The sequence below is a fragment of the Moschus berezovskii genome, chromosome 3, assembly GCF_049115385.1.
Source record: "Moschus berezovskii isolate FMDL1 chromosome 3, NW_MosBer_1.0, whole genome shotgun sequence".
In the NCBI taxonomy this organism is placed as follows: Eukaryota; Metazoa; Chordata; class Mammalia; order Artiodactyla; family Moschidae; genus Moschus; species Moschus berezovskii.
The window spans coordinates 104,797,103-104,817,049 of record NC_142462.1 but is presented as its reverse complement, the minus strand read 5'-3'; the positions used below and the strand labels follow the sequence as shown (position 1 = coordinate 104,817,049).

Below are 19,947 nucleotides of genomic sequence, written 5' to 3'. Positions count from 1 at the left end.
TTGGCACAAACTTTCTCTTCCAAAGTCACCTTTGTGCTGAAATTCAGCACCTCAGGTTTCAGTCAAATAACTTTCAGATGAGAAAAGATTTCTTAACAAAATTTTCTTGTAATTTTACTATTGTGTTAGTTCCTGGCAACTTGGGAGAGTCCTTTTTTCATAGTTAAGTGGGTTGGGGGAATGGTTCTTTCTCCTCCTTTCTAATAAGCAGAAAGAGCAAGCAATTTAAATCATTCTTTTTGTATCCCTGAGATAAATGTAAGTCCATGACAACAGATGGAATTAAGAAAAAGATAGTTAATGGGTATTTTTAATACGAGGTACTGCAGAATTTGTCATTCAATTATGAGAAAATTAGTCCTTTAAGATCAGAAAAAAAATTTTTAAACCAACATAAATACAATTATATTTCGTAATTACATGTAGACATGTAATTATATCATGATCTGAATGTTCTTTTATCAGATAACTGCCCCTTCTTCATTTATTTCTAAATAAAGACCTTTCATTTATATAATTTTCCTTCTTTTTGTTTACCTGTGATTTTCTCCTAAAGAAACCATAGTCAGCTCCTGTTATGAAATACATTAGCAGATTATCACTTAAGTAACATTTTGTTCTGAATGTAGACTATGAAGCAAAATCATTGGTAGATGGAATGATTCATTTAGAAGTGAAATTTTCTGATTTAAAACTGATTAGAGACAGATGTCAATTTGGATTCATTTGTCCATTTGAGGTTCCATGAGTGGTTAATTATATGCTTCACATAAATTCAGCCTTCACTTGCAACTATGTGCTAGGCTTTGTGTATTTTCATGTATATAATATCAACGATTTTCTATAATAACACTATGAAATAGTTATTTTGGAGGGAGGTTAAATTGCTTGCTCAAGGTCACAAAGTAATCTAATAGATGCAAATTTTATGTTACTACTTTTAAGTTATGAACATTGGCTCTTGAGAGCATTTCTAACAGTCTTTGGTGCCTAGTATGGAGCTCTGAACTAGAAAGTATGTCAAGTCAGTTTGAAGGCTGATATTCGTCTGTCTCATTGTAAAAACAGAGTTGTCTACCTCCCATCCACAACAGAGGATGTGCAAGAGGTGCAACATGCTTCATATTGCTTCATGCATGGAGCCGGTAGGATGCATTATTGCTCATGAAGAAACTAAGTGGCATCAAGGAAAAGAGAGAAGGCAACCTGTTCACAGCAGCAAAGCAGTGTTTTATTTCTTTGATCTTACAACAAATTTAAGAAGGTACAGACATCTTTAAGCCTGAGAATAAATAGTGTTTTGATTTGGTGACCAACAAACTAAAGGTCAACCTGAGAAAGTTGATTCATGACATATTTCCAACAAGGGTCACTTGTTTCCATCCCAATGGGCTCAAAGTTAAGAATTAAAAACCTCAGTGTTAGTAAATGATATGTTTGGAAGATTGAGAGTTCTAATTAGACGCACATCCCCAGTGCCAGTAGAGCCCATTCTATTCATTTACTCATAACCTCATGTAAAATTGCTTGTTTGAGATGTGGTTTTTTAAAAAGCCATTTACCTTCAGGCTCAGTTAAAGAATGGAATATGTGAGAAAAGAATTTTCCAACTTTTGTTGACTCAGTAATGAAAAGAAAAGAAGAATTTGGCTGCTTGGTAACTCAAAAATAATTGATCTAAGAAACTTGAAATTTCATATGTAAATGCTAAATCCAATTACAAATTTCAAACACATTTTTCCAAAGCATATCCTAGTTCCAGTTTACTAATATCACAGAATCATTCTGATGTGCATTAAATTATTAACTGTTTTTATGAGTGTACTAGAATTACTACTAGGAATGTTTTTTTTGTGTGTGGAAACATAAATACAGGTTATAAAACACCTTGTAAGTGGACTTGAACTAAAAGATTTTAAAAATAAATGGGAACAACAAAAATAAAACATGACTAACTCTCCTGCCACCATCAAAACAAATGTTTCCAAGGACCTGAAGCCAAGAAAATAGAAATCTATAAACACAAAGGCTAAGATAAATCAGTTACATCTACTAGGTCTCCATACGTAATAAAACACTGAAAACCAACCAAAACCAAAAAACTTGATTTGAAGGAAAGAATGTCGAAGAACATGGACCTTTACTGTCCCTCTGCCTACCACAGAAATTCCCACCCACTGTCGACTTTTAAATTACTGAATCTCCAAAAATTATTGGAGATGGGTGTCTTAAAAATGCAGTAGATTCAATCACACAGGTAATATTCACATTAGCTGAAGTAGTAATTACTGAGGGAAGGGTAATCTACTTCATTCATTTTAATAACCAATTTTTTCTAAGATTTACTACACAGGAAACCCAACCTAATTATTAAGGTACAATACTATTGGATTGAACTATTTTTCAATCCAAGAATTTTTATTATGGAGAGAAAGCTTGGACGATTTAAGCAATTATGTGCTTCATTTCTCCTTTTCTGTATCTCCACTCTTGCTTACATATAAGGTATTGAATTTAACTTGTTTCATTCTTAATGTTTCACATCTTGTTGTCTTCTTTTAGAAAAATTTAAGCCAAATTTTAAAAGGCTGCAAGTAAGTATTGGTGGCTAGTTCCTACGTGTAACAAATCATAGTGCCTAGAGCCCAGACCTGCTGGCCTGGAGAACAAAAGGCCAAATTCTGGCTTCCCTGAAAAACCCTGAAATCACAACTAATGCCAGTTTTAGATTTTATCATCAGTTCAGTTCAGTTGCTCAGTCATATCTGACTCTTTGTGACCCCATGGACTGTAGCATGCCAGGCTTCCTAGTCCATCACCAACCCCTGGAGCTTACTCAAACCCATGTCCATCAAGTCGGTGATGCCATCCAACCATCTCATCCTCTGTCGTCCCCTTCTCCTCTTGCCTTCAATCTTTCCCAGCATCAGGGTCTTTTCCAATGAGTCTGTCCTTTGCATCAGGTGGCCAAAGTACTGGAGTTTCAGCTTCAGCATTAGTCCTTCCAATGAATATTCAAAACTGATTTCCTTTAGGATGGACTGGTTTGAACTCCTTGAAGTTCAAGGGACTCTCAAGAGTCTTCTCCAACACCACAGTTCAAAAACATCAATTCTTTGACGCTCAGCTTTCTTTATGGTCCAACTCTCACATCCATACATGACTATTGGAAAAACCATAGCTTTGACTAGATGGATCTTTGTAGGCAAAGTAATGTTTCTGCCTTTTAATATGCTGTCTAGGTTAGTCATAGCTTTCCCTCCAAGGAGCAAGCGTCTTTTAATTTCATGGCTGCAGTCACCATCTGCAGTGATTTTGGAGAGCCTAGATTTTACCATCAGTTTGGTCAGTTCAGTTCAGTCGCTCAGTTGTGTCCGACTCTTTGCGACCCCATGAATCACAGCACGCCAGGCCTCCCTGTCCTCTCCCAAAACACTTTCAGGGATGCCTAACCTACACAATGTCTCCAGGCACACACTGTTTCTCTCTTTTGGATGTATCAATAATATTGCTAAAGTCACTTGAAAGAAAGCTGAAATTACAATCAGAATCTAAGAATCCCTAGCTCTTCAGGGGACCAGTTAAAGGGATTTTAGTGCACTGGGTAAGTGTGTGCCTGCTAAAGCCAGAAAAGGTTGGTGTAAATCCTGGCTTTTCCACTTTCTAGCTATGTGACTCCAGGCAAATTATTTAGATCTTGTGCCTCAGTTTTCTCATTTGTAAAACAGCAATAATATTAACAGTGACCTTGTAGAGTTGTGAAGATGAACCATTTTAATATGACTCAGAACAGAACCTCAGGTAGCCTAAGCATTCCATAAACACCAACAATTATTATTACTGGCTGCATGATCTTGGGGAGCTCACCTAACCTCCACGATACTCTACTTGATCTTTGTTCAAAAAGGGATCACAATTTCATGCAGTCTGCATGAAGACCAAATAAGCTCATGCAACACACATGACAGTCATTTTGAAAACATAATCAAGTATTGGACAAATCCTTCACCCAAGTAGAATCAGTTCCTTTCTGCTCTGTGTCCCTGTAATACTACACACACACACACACACACACCTGCTAAGCTCTCATCACACTGCATCATAAGAATTTGCTTACCTGTCCATCTCCCCCACTAACAGTGCATCCTCTGATTCACCTCTGCACCCTCAGCATGTTGGACATACCTGGCACAGGATAGGTACTCAATATTTGTTTAAATGAATATTGTCCAAACACCTGAGCAGGAATTCGCAAGGCCTCTGCCAGGAATGATGGATGATCACTTTTTGCCAAGTGTCCTCAGTCGACCACCCAGAAATGTGCTTGTTTTCCCTCAGACACAATGCATTGAGATTCTTCCATTTCAAATGCATCTTGTGTGGTTGCAGTCCACTCATTCTTGTCCCTTAACAAATAATTATTGAGCACCTATTGTGTGCCAGGCCCCATGCTGTGCTCCATATAGTGTACCACAAGTGGCAACTGCCCAGGCTAATTTAGTGCCTGCATACTTTGTTGAAATAACCTATTTACTACAGACTCATTTATAACTGAAGATAATAAGCTCTTTGGTTTGATTACTTCATTACAGTGGTAGAATCGCAGGGTAGGAAAGAATGGTTTTCCCTCCCATCCAAGCAGCCAGATAACACTGAGCAGAGTTCCCTATGCTATACAGTAGGTCTTTTAATATATAGCCATTAATATATAGCAGAGAGGGGCATTCAGGGGAGAATGGATACATGTGTATGTATGGCTGAGTCCATTTGCTGTTCACCTGATACTATCACAATGCTGTTAATCGACTATACTCCAATAAAAGATAAAAAGTTAAAAATTATTTTTTTTAGTAGGAGTCCTTAGAATAATAAGTTAAAATCAGGGATCTGACTGCATAAGTTAAAATCCTTGCTCTGCTTTGTACAAGGTGTTAGGACCTTGGGAAAGTTACTCAACCCCTTGAAGCCTCAGTTTCCGCTTCGCTGGTAGCTCAGCTGGTAAGAATCTGCCTGCAATGCAGGAGCCCCTGGTTTGATTCCTGGGTCAGGAAGATCCGCTAGAGAAGGGATAGGCTACCAACTCCAGCATTCTTGGGGTTCCCTGGTGGCTCAGCTGGTAAAGAATCCACCTGCAATGCGGGAGACCTGAGTTCAATCTCTGGGTTGGGACAATCCCCTGGAGAAGGGAACAGCTACCCGCTCTAGTATTCTGGCCTGGAGAATTGCATGGACTGTAGAGTCCATGGGGTTGCGAAGAGTTGGACACAACTGAGTGACTTGCACTTTCACGATGGAGTAAGATTGATGTATTAAAAATAATAACCCACATTAATACTTATTATGGTACCTGTCATATAGTAAGCACCCAATGTGTGTTAGCTATTGTGATTAATCCAATCCCTTACCCCAGTGTTTGAACTTCCATCACAAATGTATTCAGGACATGAGGCATGTGTGCCCAGTTTCTGCTTGAACACCACCAGGGTCAAGGAACTTACAACCTCTGCCAGTTGTCCACATGATTACTGGGCAAACATAGTAATTGTTGACAAATTCTAATGGGTTGTAACACACATACTTATATCTTCTACTCAAGGGTACTCAATCTTCTGGGATTACCCAGAGAAGAAACATAACTTTCCCTGCAGAACAGCACTTCTCACTTGGGAAGGTAGCTACTCTCCCTCCTCCTCACACACCAACACAAACTCTTAGACCCTTTAATCATTTCTGATATGACACTGATTACAAGGTCCCATTTTACCCTTTTAAACTCTTCTTGAAGAACCTTTTATTAATGGTTTTCTTAAAGGCTGAAGATCAGAATTCATAAAGCAAAACAAATGTGACCTGATCACCAGTGAGTCCTAGAGAACTACTTCCTGACCTGAACACTATATTTCTATTAATACAACAAAAGATTGATCCTTTTTGGAAGTTACATCACACTGCGTTGACTCACCATCTACTCACAATCAACAGGAGACTCTAAATCTTCCTACGTGGGCAATTGTAAGTCATCTCGCCCCCAACCTGTACTGGTACAATTGAATTTTGGGATCTCTGAGTGCTTTATATTTGTCCCTTTATATTGTTAGGTGTGATTCACCATTACATTTTGTCAGGATTTGATAAGGGGGAGGGGAATCCTGATTGTATCATCCAACTTATTGGTTATCCTTTGCAGTTGTGCATAATTTATAGATGCACAACAATTTACATTTGTAAATTCATTCAGCGTGTGGTCAATGTTATCATCTTAGCCATCCATCAAAAAGTTAAGGGCAACAAAGCTTCGGGCTAGATTTACATTAGATCCCTAGAGGGCTGGGTATGCATCAGTCTCTTAAAAAATTTTTAAGACACTGTTCATTCAATCAATATATATTGAGTTTCTATTATATAACCAGTTATTGTTCCAAGTGCTGAGCATATACTGGTGAACAAAACAAAATTCCTGCCCTTATATAGCTTACATTCTAATTTGGGGATAAGCAACCAGTCCATTCTAAAGGAGATCAATCCTGGGTGTTCATTGGAAGGACTGATGCTGAAGCTGAAACTGCAATACTTTGGCCACCTCATGCGACGAGTTGACTCACTGGAAAAGACTCTGATGCTGGGAAGGATTAGGGGCGGGAGGAGAAGGGGACGACAGAGAATGAGATGGTTGGATGGCATCACCGACTCTGTGGACATGAGTTTGAGTGAACTCCGGGAGTTGGTGATGGACAGGGAGGCCTGGCGTGCTGTGATTCATGGGGTCACAAAGAGTCGGACATGACTGAGCGACTGAACTGAACTGAACTGAATAAACAAATATGAAGATAAATAATAAATTTTTTAAGAATGAAAAATGAAAGCAAGTAAGGGGCTTGAGCAAAGAGATCAAACTAGCCAATCCTAAAGGAAATCAACCCTGAATATTCATTGGAAGGACTGATGCTGAAGCTGAAACTCCAATACTTTGACCACCTGAAGCAAAGAACTGATTCATTGGAAAAGACCCTGATGCTGGGAAAGATTGAAGGCAGGAGAAGGGGATGACAGAAGATGAAATGACTAGATGGCATCACTGACTCGATGGACATGAGTTTGAGTAAGCTCCGGGAGTTGGTGATAGACAGGGAAGCCTGGTGTGCTGCAGTCCATGGGGATGCAAAGAGTCGGACACGACTGAGCGACTGAACTGACTGACTGACGCTGAAGCTCCAACACTTTGGCCACCTGATGCGGAGAGCCGACTCACTGGAAAAGACCCTGATGCTGGAAAAGATTGAGGGTAGGAGGAGAAGGGGAAAACAGAGGATGAGATGGTTTGATGGCATCACCAACTCAATGAACATGAGTTTGAGCAAACTCTGGGAGATAGTGAAGGACAGGGAAGCCTGGCGTGCTACAGTCCACGGGGTTGCAAAAAGTCGGATAAGACTTAGAGACTGAACAACATTAACAAGGGGCTCGAGAAGGCTGACAGTGGGTGTACAGTGAACAGTTGTCCACATGCAGTGCGGCTGCAGCAGAGCTGTTTCTGAAGGTTGCTGACACTGCTTATGCCCTGTATTCTGAGTGTGCATCTGATCCAAAAGTTGTCCCAACGTGGATAGCAAGTCTTTCTGGTTTCTCAAAATTCACTTTTTTTTCTACATGGAGTCATATTAGGAAAAACTCAACAGAATAATAATAAAGAATTTAAATAGTCATGAAACAAGAAAATCTGAAAGGATATAGTATCTCAAGGCACTTTGCAACATTTTGTCATATGCATAGGATATTCAAACACTGTTTGACCAGCGAGACAAACAGGGAAGTCAGTCATACCTCCTGATCAAGACTCCAGAGAGAGAGTTTAAAAATTATTGCTCTACCAGTATAGTATATGGTTGAAAATGAAGTAATAGAGAAACAAATAGAAAAGCTAGCACTTACCTTATTCCAATCCCCATTTTCTAAAGTATGGAGTGGGTTATGAATCCAAAAGTTTACGGAGAGTCGAGAGGATGGAATGCTTGGAGGACCCCAAAATACAGCTCAGAGAGTCTGGATTCTGAACTCTGGAAGGGAAGCCCATAAGGGACAGATTTGAAATCTAAATCTATTAACTATTCTCTGCTCATGATTCTATTGTTGATAAATTCTTCTAGTTTTAGACAATCTTCAAATCTCTTTGATGTCAAAGAGACTTGATAAATCTTTGTTTTGTAAAATCCTTATTGTATCTTCTGATTGGAAATTTATTGTCTATTCTCACAGTGATATTTTAACCTTTGTTTTCATTCACTGAGCATCTACTTTGTACCAAGTACTTTGTTGGTTCTATGAGTCCCAAGGTAAATGAAGAAATATGCTTCCTGCTTACAGAAACCTTTCAGTAGAGCTTCCAGTAGAGGGCAAGACAGAAACAGGAAAGGCAGCTCCCATAAAACAGTGTGTTATAAAGAGAAGATTATCAAGAACTCCAGGAGGGACACCTAACCCAGACTTTGGGAGAATTGGAAGTTGGTGCTTCCACATGGATACTTACAAGGTATGAAGAAGTCAGTCCAATAAAGAGGTGAGGCAGATATGTTCCAATGGAGGGCATATGGATGCATAATTTGAAGGTGACAGAAATGACCAAGAATCTGAATACAGAAAATAGTTCAGGATAGCTGAGACACAGTGGTCAGAGATGAAACTGGAGAGGTTAACAGAAACAATTTATACAGAGCCTTACAAGCCATGTCATATAGGAAGTATAATCTACTGAAGTTTGTGATGGTTTGAATGCTGGCATTTTGAGGGGGAGAAGTTTAAACTGGGGCTCAGTTTTTTTACTTGAGCAGCTGGGTCCCTGGAGAAGGAAATGGCAGCCCCCACTCCAGTATTCTTCCCTGGGTAATCCCATGGACAGAGGAGTCTAGCAGGCTATAATTCAGGGGGTCGCAGAGAGTTGGACACAACTGAGCGGCTGAGCACACTGGGTGGACAGTGATATCACTCACTAAGACATTTTCTAAAGAGATGAGTCCAGCTGTGGTCATGTGTGGTTTGGGATGCCTGGGGAACACTCACAGGTTATGAGGAGGCAGTTTGATCTGGAAGTCTGAGAGTACAGGTTTAGGAAGCATCAGTGCACGATAGGCAACAATAGCATCCAAGGGGATGAGAGAGTTATGTGGGGAGAGTGTCATGGAAGAGAAAAGGGCCCAGGAGAGAAACCAGAGTAATATCAAAACTTAAAACATGGGCAGAGAAAGGATTTCCTCCCCCTCCCCCCAAAAAAAGGAGATAAGAGAAGGTAAGGCCAGAGAGAGGGAAACTAGAGAGAGGTTTCAGGAGGGAAACTAGTGAAGTGAGGTATCACAGAGGACAAGGGAAAAGCACATTTCAACAGGCAGGCTGTGGTCATCAACAGTAAAGAGATCAACTGAGAAAAGCCCGAGGAGCATCTATGGAGGGAGCTCCAAGACGGTATCTGTCCAGCTGGGTGAGAGCCGGGTCGGTGGAGGCAGAAGGCAGCTCACAGTGAATTGAGGAATTGGTGGAACCAGTGAATATAGACAACTGTTTTAAAAAATGTGCCTTCAGAGTAGAAGATATAATCCCTAGATTTCCTTCCCACAAGTAGGGACATGAGGCACCATGAAGACTCACCTACTACCTTTGCATTAGCTCAATTACCTCACGGTTATGCTCTTGGAAGGCATGGCCTGTGTGTTGAAGGTGAACCAAGACACAATGGATGAACACTGTAAGGGGTCCGGGTGAGAGAGGAGGAGCAGGGCGCAGTCAGAGATCAGGGACCAGGAGCTAGAAGTAAGCTGGAGTACGATGCACACAGAGGCCAGGAACAGTCATGCTGGACAGGCAGCCTACCACCAGCAGCTCTGTTATCCTGAATCCTTCACAGTTGGTGTTTCCATTCTCACCCTTTCATGACATGAAGTAAAGTTTCTGACATTCACAACAGCTCCTCAGATCTAATCTCCTCAACCCCTCTTAGTAACTTGTATTCCAAGGAGAAGATGGGAAAGTTCCGGCCTGGGTGGTGCTAAAACGGAGCACAGAGGCAACGGCAGTAACCAGCCTGAAAAGGTTGCAGTGATAGTGACCTGAGCCTAAAAACCAGGAGTTGAATTAGGCCCTAAATCAGTAGCAAAACAGGCTGCATGGCTTGATTAAATGAAACATTATGTCTCAATTGCAATCATGCCAGGATATCTAGGTTCTCTAAAATGCACTCTGTGACTGAACTGGAAGGCTGAACTGTCTTTAGATTGTGATTCCAGCACAGAAAGGAGATAAAGAATGGTGGTAAACATCACAAATAAAGACAGGATTTTTGTCTTGTGTGGAGACTAGCTAAGCTGCGCAAACCGAGTTTTTGGCTGAAGTTTTTTTTTTTCACTTTACTCAACTCAGTAATCCCACTGGATATTGCTTAAGGGGCAGAGTTTTCATCTAATTCTCATTTAAGGAAACTGAAAAGGAAAAACTAAATAATAATACCTCATTTGTGTATAGTGCTTGTCTTTCAAAAAAGACATCATAACCCATTTTTTAAGATCTAATTTACATTAACAATCCTTTTATAATGTAAATACTAGTAAGGGCTATTATCATTTTACAAAGGATGCACGGAAGAAACCGAGGCATGCAGGAATGAAATGATGAGCTCAACAATGTAACTTCCATTTTAGAGATGTAATAGCAAGCTTGTTCTTCTTCTTGGTTTTACAAGGAAGCCATGCTTTAGAAAAACATGTTTAAGTTGTTGCTGCTGCTGCTAAGTCACTTCAGTCGTGTCCGACTCTGTGTGACCCCATAGACGGAAGCCCACCAGGCTCCCCCATCCCTGGGATTCTCCAGGCAAGAACAACGGAGCGGGCTGCCATTTCCTTCTCCAATGTGTGAAAGTGAAAAGTGAAAAGCGAAAGTGAAAAGTGAAAGTGAAGTCGCTCAGTTGTGTCCGACTCTCAGCGACCCCATGGACCGCAGCCTACCAGGCTCCTCTGCCCATGGGATTCTCCAGGCAAGAGTACTGGAGTGGGATGCCATTGCCCTCTCCGTTATTAAGCTGTTACCTTGCCCTTAAATTTTAAGATGAAAACTACCTTGCTTAAAAGAAATCACAAGGGCCAAAATGTTCATTTTGTTCCACAGATCAAAACTCTCTCCCAAATGGGGATGAAAACAAATCAATTCCTATCACCCAACTCTGATTTTAATCAGCACAGTTCTAACCATCTCGTGCCACACATATTATGAGTTGTTTGTGAGGATCACTCTCCTTTTTGCATACATTATGCTGCAGTAATCTTGTCATCTGTTGGACTTGGACATTGCCGTTCTGTGTACTAATTCTGCGTATATGTAAAGTCACTGACACTCTCATGTTTGTATGAGCTTCCATTTGGGTGGGGGTAACATTTTTCTGATCCTTTCAGGTACTCATTCACTCATTCACTCATTTATTCATACTCTCAAGCACTCACACATCCATCCAACAAGCATTGATTGTGCGCCCCAAATGTGAAAACATCACCCTAGATGTAAGAGAAAGAGGAAGAAGACAAAAATCACTTGCTTCAGGAAACTCACAGGCCAGTGAGGGAGTCAGAAGACCAAACCACTGTAGTTCAGTGTGGTAGGTGTGGAGACCGAGTGACACATGAAAACAGTCTGGGGACCATAGAGAAGGGGCTGATCTCTGGCGAGGAAGGCCTCTTAGATCTGAGTATGCCAGGAAAAAGGGGATTTGGGTATTCCGGGTAGAGGATACAGCATGAGCAAAGGCATATGTAAGAACACCCTGTGCATTTGGGGAATCACAGGAAGCATGGTGTAACACCAGGTTCTTCGGTATTCTACGACTGGTTCTATTTCATTATCCAGGCCCTGGACATCAACGTGTGTGAAGAGAAAAGTGAAACTGTTAGTCACTCAGTCATGTCCTACATTTTGTGAGTGCATGGACTGCAGCCTGCCAGACTCCTCTCTCTGTGGAGTTCTCCAAGCAAGAATACTGGAGTGGGTAGCCTTCCCTTCTCCAGGGGATCTTCCTGATCCAGGGATCGAACCCAGGTCTCCTGAATTGCAGGTGGATTCTTTACTATCTGAGCCACCAGGGAAGCCCCAGGATGTCAACATAAATAATTTTATGAAGGGAAATATATAGTCTCTGGGTTGTCTTCAGTCATGTAAGTAAAAATACATTTTACATGGGATCTGTACCAAAGTACTTTTTGAAACACTATTTGAAAAATGTCACACAGGTATCAGGTCAAAATCAAAGCTTGGGTCTGGTCTACCCAAAGTTTGTATTGTCCGTATTTCATCTCCAGGGGGAGGCAGGTAAGAACAGCCTACCTATTCATCAAATACAGGTAGGTGAATACTTAGTCCACCTCCATTATGATGTCAGTATAAAAAATTTATATAGAAATACTTCCAAATACAGCATTTCCAAATGCACAACATTGGGGAAGTCAGATTTTTCCTGTTTACCTCTTCACATCCATTCAGCCTTGGTACTGCCCAGCCATCAAAAACCAGCCTTATAGATTCTTATCAATACCCCTACACACTAGCAAGAGGAGTTTGGAAACAGTCTGAAAATTCTGCACCCAAGTCCCTGCAGGGACAGCTCTTTCCTGAAACCTCTCTGAGAAGTCCTGCATGAAAGTCTTTATGCACCTCTATGAACCATGTCACTAATAGATAAAATGCAACCACTATAGAGAACTCACACTGAAACTTCCATAGACTAATCTACTGCCTTGCTAGTCCTACTCTGAATTCCCTGTTAGTTACTAAAAGCTTTGCACCACCAAACTGCATCCTTCTTTCTATTTGGAAACTTTTCAGAGTCTCTAAGAGTTCAAAATAACTAATCTATGTTGGTTCCTGACCAAATATAGAATCCTCTCTAAGACAACATTTTCAATTTGGCTACACCATGCAGCATCTGGGATCTTATAATAGTTTCCTGACCAGGGATTGAACTTCCACCCCCTGCATGGAGCAATGAGTCTTAACCACTGGGTCACCAGCAAAGTCCCTCTAAAACATCATTTCTTCATTCATCTACTTCTTGACCCACTCAAAGAGCATCAGCTTCCTCATTTCTCATTCTCTTCAAGCCAATCCAGTCAGTATTTGTCCCCCACACTCCCATCACTTCATGGCAAATAGATGGGGAAACAGTGGAAACAGTGGCTGACTTTATTTTTGGGGGGGCTCCAAAATCACTGCAGATGCTGATTGCAGCCATGAAATTAAAAGACGCTTACTCCTTGGCAGGAAAGTTATGATCAACCTAGACAGCATACTGAAAAGCAGAGACATTATGTTGTCAACAAAGTTCCGTCTAGTCAAGGCTATGGTTTTTCCCGTGGTCACGTATGGATGTGAGAGTTGGACTACAAAGTAAGCTGAGTGCCGAAGAATTGATGCTTTTGAACTGTGGTGTTGGAGAAGATTCTTGAGAGTCCCTTGGACTGCAAGGAGATCCAACCAGTCCATCCTAAAGGAGATCAGTCCTCGGTGTTCATTGGAAGGACTGATGTTGAAGCTGAAACTCCAATACTTTGGCCACCTGATGCAAAGAGCTGACTCATTGGAAAAGACCCTGATGCTGGGAAAGATTGAGGGCCAGAGGAGAAGGGGACGACAGAGGATGAGATGGTTGGATGGCATCATGGACTCAATGGACATGGGTTTGGGTAGACTCTGGCAGTTGGTGATGGAAAGGGAGGCCTGGCATGCTTTGGTTCATGGGGTCTCAAAGAGTCGGACATGACTGAGCGACTGAACTGAACTGAACTCCTACTACAAACATACCTGTGAAGGTTGCAGTGACCTCTGTGTTGTCAAATCCATCCTAATCTTACTGCCTTCTCAGCAACCATAATACTTGGCCCTAGTGATCCATCTCTTTTCACGGAAACATTTTCTTTGCTTTGCTTCCACATGCCCTCCCCTTCTACCTCATTATTTGTTCCTTTTCAGTCTCTTCTGCTGGGTCCTTCCTGATTTCTGGATGCTGGGAGCTCCCTTGGGCTTGGTCCTCTACAATTGCCCATCTAGCTCATTGCTTTAAATACCATATCTCTTGTCCTAATGTCTGTCTTGGAAGCTGCAGAGGGTTTTTTTCCCCTAGAGAAACTGAAGTTTGGGTTGGGCACTGAAGGAGGCAAAAAGTTGGCTGAGGAGAGTAGATTCTAAGGGAAAAGAGTGGGGAAAAGCACCAAAGTGTGGAAAGGCAAACTGCATTCAGAGAGGAGACGGAAGTCTGATGTGGGTTGAAAATAACTGGTTAGGGAGATTGTAGTAAGATCGAGAAGAACCTTGATTTACAGTTAAGGGGCTTTATGCTGGACTTCACACTGAAGACAATAAGCATGAAAGGTATCAGAGGTTCCTAAATAGGGAAGAGATGTGATCATTCATATTAAAAAAATAAATAAATAAAACTGTAGTAGCAGGATGACAGCTGAACTAGAGTAAAGGGAGACTGGAGCCAGGAAAGCCAATTAGAAGGTCACTGTAATAGTCTAAGGAAGGGATTATGGTCTGAATCACCATAGCAGCAGGGGGATGAAGAGTAGTGATAAATCCAAGGGAGATTTAGAAGTAGCATTGAGGACATAGCTATTGATTAGATAACCACTTGGGAGTAGGGGAGAGAGGCCAAAGTTGAAGTATAATGACATTAACTAAGCTAAATAGGAGGAGAGCAAAAGTCGGGGGGGAGGGAGGATGATGATATTAAGTTTGCAGTGATATCCAATGGCAAATGAAAGACATGCCTGCGGATCAGGAGCAAAGTTTGGACTGACTATATAGGTTCAGAATTCAGGGCCCACAGGTAGCTAAATTCTCAGAATGGATGGGATATCCTGAGGAGGCCATAGAGTGAGAAGAGTGCCAAGACCCTGCGGGGAAAAAAGCATGCAGGCAGCAGTCAGAGGAAGAGCCGGAGGAGGAGACTGGAAAGGTCCAGAGAGAGAGCATGAGAACGGGACAGAGCGAAGTCTGCGAGTAAAGGGAGAAGAGACCTTCGAAGAAGAAAGGATAAACAGTCCTCTCTGGGGTGGGATGAATGATAGAGTCTGGGGGTTAGATCTGATGAGCAGTTTCTAGAGCACTGGAAGTCAACTTGGAATGGATCTTCTTGGAAGTTTGGCTGTGAGGGAAGTAGGAAATGGCTGGGAAGAAAATGGAGTTGGGCAAGGTGTAGACGTTTTTTTAATAAAATGGAAGTCTTTAGTACAACAGATGGCTAGCTAGTTTCTGCTTAAACAACTCTTGTGAGTGCACTACCCCACAAGACAACCTTATTGCATTTTTTAACCAGCAATTGATCACTCAGTTCAGTTCAGCACGTATTCATTAAGTACCTGCTATGTCCAAGGCATTGGGTTTGACATTCCAGTGCCTAAAAATATATGCAAAACACGAGGTGGATTTAGCATATTCAAAACTCACAAAGAAGAAAATCCATTGTAAGTCCACTATTGAGATATTACTACCATCAATATTTCCCGGTGTCCGCCCGATCATTTTTTTTTTGAGCATATATATTGAAAAATAAATTACCTACATTTTCTGATATCATGGCATCTTCCACAATCTGCTTCCTACTGGATGCATAGTTTTCATCAAAGGAACATATTATGATTTATAGAATACTTCTTTTTGAACTTTTAGGTTATCTCTAAGAGTTCAATATTATAAAGAAGGTACGCTTTACTAAGTACTCTTATATTAAATGTTGTGAGTATTTCTGGTTATTTTCTTAGGATAAAGTCTTAAAAATGAAATTACTCTTTTAAATGGTTTGCACATATTAAGATTTTAAGTACATAATGCCAAATTGCTCTCTAGAATGCTTGAATCAATTTGAAAGTGAAAGTGGCTCAGTCATGTCCTACTCTTTGCAATCCCATGGAGTGTAGCCTGCGGGCTACTCTGTCCATGGAATTTTCCAGGTCAGAATACTGAAGTGGGTAGCTGCTTCCTTCTCTAGGGGATCTTCCCGACCCAGAGACCAAACCCAGGTCTCCTGCATTGCAGGCAGATTCTTTATTGTCTGAGCGACCAGGGAAGCTCATGAACCAATTTACATGCCCCATATTGTATGAGGGTGTTTATTTCCCTGAATCTTTATCCATGGAAGTTATTATTTTAAAGTTTTTGACAATTTGTTAGGTACAAAGATACCTGGTTTTATTTGGTGACTCAGACAGTAAAAAGAACCTGCCTGCAAGGCAGGAGACCCAGGTTTGATTCCTGGGTCAGGAAGATCCCCTGGAGAAGGGAATGGCTACCCACTCCAGCATTCATGCCTGGAGAAATCCATGAACAGAGTAGTCTGGTAGGGTACAGTCCATGGGGTCACAAAGAGTCAGACATGACTAAGTGACTAACTTTTCTTTCACTTTTTCTTTACTATTAACTCTGGACCTTTTTCATTTTAATTGACCAGTTGAATTCCCTTTCTTCTCTTTTGCTTTTTCATATTCTTTACCCACATGGCTTGTTCATATTTTTTACCTTTCTTGTGTTCTTTACACTTCTTTTTAAATGTATTTTTCTTATAAATTTGTAAGAGTACTTTATATATAAAGGATACTACCCTTTGTCATATATATATTTGGTTGAAAAAATTCTAGAATCTCTCATTTATCTTTTAATTTTGTTTGTGGTACTGTTTCATCTACATAAACTAAAAAGTTTCAAGTAGTCAAATCTATAAATGTTTTCCTTTTACAAATCATAAACCTTTATTCTTTCACTCAGGTTTTTACCACCCTAAGGTCAAGAAATGCTTACACCATTTTCATTTTTCAACACATATCATTTATCTTGTATGGGTCATTTTTAATATTTAACTCTCTATTTATTGAAAATGTATTCCATTCCTTACTAATCATGTTTGTTCTATCCTTTGAGGATGCTTTGGTTTCAGGAAAGAGAAATCTAACTCAAATAGGCTTAAACAAAATATTGAATCTATTGGCTCTCTTTAGAAAAGTTCAAAGACTTCAGGGACATGTTTGGCTAGATGGCTCACACAATGTGGAGAGGATTTGATGGTTCCTTCTTTACCTCTTTGCTTTAGTCCCTGGTGAGAGCTCCGTTCTCAATAGACTCTCCCCTCCTGGTCCCTAGATGGTGGCCAAGAACTCCCAGGTTACATGCTACTGCTTTCACTTCCAGAGGAATGTGTCTTTGTCTTAGCATTATCACAAAAACCCTGACATTTTCTTTACTTGATTGGACTGATTTAGGTCACATGCCCATACATGATGCAGTTGCTGGAGCCAAGGGGATAAAACTCATTGATAGATTTAGTCTGGACCACATGCCCCTCACCCTGGAAAAAAAGGTGGAGTTAGTTTTCTTAAAACTACATGGATGTCCCACAGAAAGGAGTAACCGAGAAAGAGGTCAACTAAGGCAACTAAGGTAAGGGACTATATCTTTAAATATCAAGATCATTGCTTTTGATGGAAAACGGCAAATCCTCTGCCATTTGAAAACATTTGTTCTACCACTATTAACGCAGTAGAAATTAGAGTTAAGATCATGAGAGAACATGATCCCTTCCTTAGGTAAGAAACCCTTTACATTCAAGTTGTATAGGGATCACCTGGGCATATCGCAGTTTCAAAAAGTCTGATCAAATGCGGTTGGAACAATTTCCGCCATGGCCAACTAATCTATAGGTTCTCTGAATTCCTTCTTTAATACAGGCTCCATAGACCCAGTAGAAATAAGACCATAGCCCTAATTCTCCCCGAATCCATTCTGGTAAAGTCTCTGTCTCCTGGCTACTTTGTTTTCTGGTTAGTTATTTTGGTGATACCTTGTCTTTTTTTTTTTTTAAAACCATGCTGCTGCTGCTGCTAAGTCACTTCAGTCGTGTCCGACTCTGTGTGACCCCATAGACGGAAGCCCACCAGGCTCCCCTGTCCCTGGGATTCTCCAGGCAAGAACACTGGAGTGGGTTGCCATTTCCTTCTCCAATGTGTGAAAGTGAAAAGTGAAAGTGAAGTCGCTCAGTCTTACCTATACACTTTGCAATGTCTTTTCCTGGTTTGTGACCTGAGACCTATACCTTGACTTAAATATCTTCTTAGAGGAGGCCTCCAAAGAGTCAGCTAGAGCTAACTCAGTTGGTCTTTGGAGTGTTGGGGCTTTAAGTCGACCACACAGTGATTCAGAAGAGGCAGGACACAATAGTACCTATGTGCTGTGTGCCAGGCACAGCTCAAAATGTCCTGTCCAGGGTAAGCCATTATCTGACTCCATGAATGGATTAGTGTCCTTATAAGAAGAGATGATCTCTCTCTACCTGTGGATACAGCAAGAAGGTGTTCATCTGCATCAGATACCAAATCTGCTGAGAGCTTGGTCTTGGACTTACTAGTGTTTATTATTTTTTTTGTTTTTCTCTTTTTTTTAAATTTTTTATTGGAGGCTAATTATTTTACAATATTATATTGGTTGGTTTTGCCATACATTGGCATGAATCCGCCCTGGGTGTACATGAGTTCCCCTTCCTGAACCCCCCTCCCACCTCCCTCCTCCCCTTATCCTCCCTCTGGGTCATTCCCGTGCACCAGCCCCGAGCATCCTGTATCATGCGTCAAACCTGGACTGGTGATTCATTTCACATATGATAATATACATGTCTCAATGCCATCCTCCCAAATCATCCCACCCTCGCCCTCTCCCACAGAGTCCCAAAGACTGTTCTATACACTTGTGTCTCTTTTGCTGTCTCGTATACAGGGTTATCATTTCCATCTTTCTAAATTCCATATATATGCGTTAGTATACTGTATTGGTGTTTTTCTTTCTGGCTTACTTCACTCTGTATAATAGGCTCCAGTTTCATCCACCTCATTAGAACTGATTCAAATGCATTCTTTTAAATGGCTGAGTAATACTCCATTGTGTATATGTACCAAAGCTTTCTTATCCATTCGTCTGCAGATGGACATCTAGGTTGCTTCCATGTCCTGGCTATTATAAACAGTGCTGTGATGAACATTGGAGTACATGTGTCTCTTTCAATTCTGGTTTCCTTGGTGTGTATGCCCAGGAGTGCAATTACTGGATCATATGGCAGTTCTATTTCCAGTTTTTTAAGGAATCTCCATACTGTTCTCCATAGTAGCTGCACTAGTTTGCATTCCCACCAACAGTGTAAGAGGGTTCCCTTCTCTCCACACCCTCTCCAGCATTTATTGCATGTAGACTTTTGGATAGCAGCCATTCTGACTGGTGTGAAATGATATCTCATTGTGGTTTTGATTTGCATTTCTCTGATTATGAGGGATGTTGAGCATTTTTTCATGTGTTTACTAGCCATCTGTATGTCTTCTTTGGAGAAATGTCTGTTTAGTTCTTTGGCCCATTTTTTGATTGGGTCGTTTATTTTTCTGGAATTGGGCTGAAGGAGCTGCTTGTATATTTTTGAGATTAATTTCTTGTCAGTTGTTTCATTTGCTATTATTTTCTCCCATTCTAAAGGCTGTCTTTTCACCTTGCTTATAGTTTCCTTTGCTGTGCAGAAGCTTTTAATTAGGTCCCATTTGTTTATTTTTGCTTTTATTTCCAATATTCTGGGAGGTGGGTCATGGAGGATCCTGCTGTGATTTATGTCGGAGAGTGTTTTGCCTATGTTCTCCTCTAGGAGTTTTATAGTTTCTGGAGTACCCTTGCCTAGAAAATCCCATGGATGGAGGAACCTGGTAGGCTGCAGTCCGTGGGATTGCTAAGGGTCGGACACGACTGAGTGACTTCACTTTCACTTTTCGCTTTCACACATTGAAGAAGGAAATGGCAACCCACTCCAGTGTTCTTGCCTGGAGAATCCCAGGGACGGGGAACCTGGTGGGCTTCCATCTATGGGGTCACACAGAGTTGGACACGACTGAAGTGACTTAGCAG

General features: G+C 41.0%; 1 protein-coding gene across 5 annotated transcripts in view; it reads right to left on the bottom strand.

The window, feature by feature from the left end:
* The window catches only part of MKLN1 (muskelin 1), a 378,299-nt gene that overhangs the window by 343,316 nt on the left and 15,036 nt on the right, over nt 1–19,947 (bottom strand). For 4 of the 5 annotated variants that reach the window (XM_055421278.2, XM_088834669.1, XM_055421279.2 and 1 more), the window contains one exon: nt 7,930–8,054. The exons of the other annotated variant lie outside the window; for it this stretch is intronic. In XM_055421278.2, coding sequence (XP_055277253.1) covers nt 7,930–7,946 — 17 coding nt within the window. In that variant the 5' untranslated portion in view covers nt 7,947–8,054. Of the gene's footprint in view, nt 1–7,929; nt 8,055–19,947 lie in introns of those variants that run through there. 5 annotated transcript variants of the gene reach the window in all.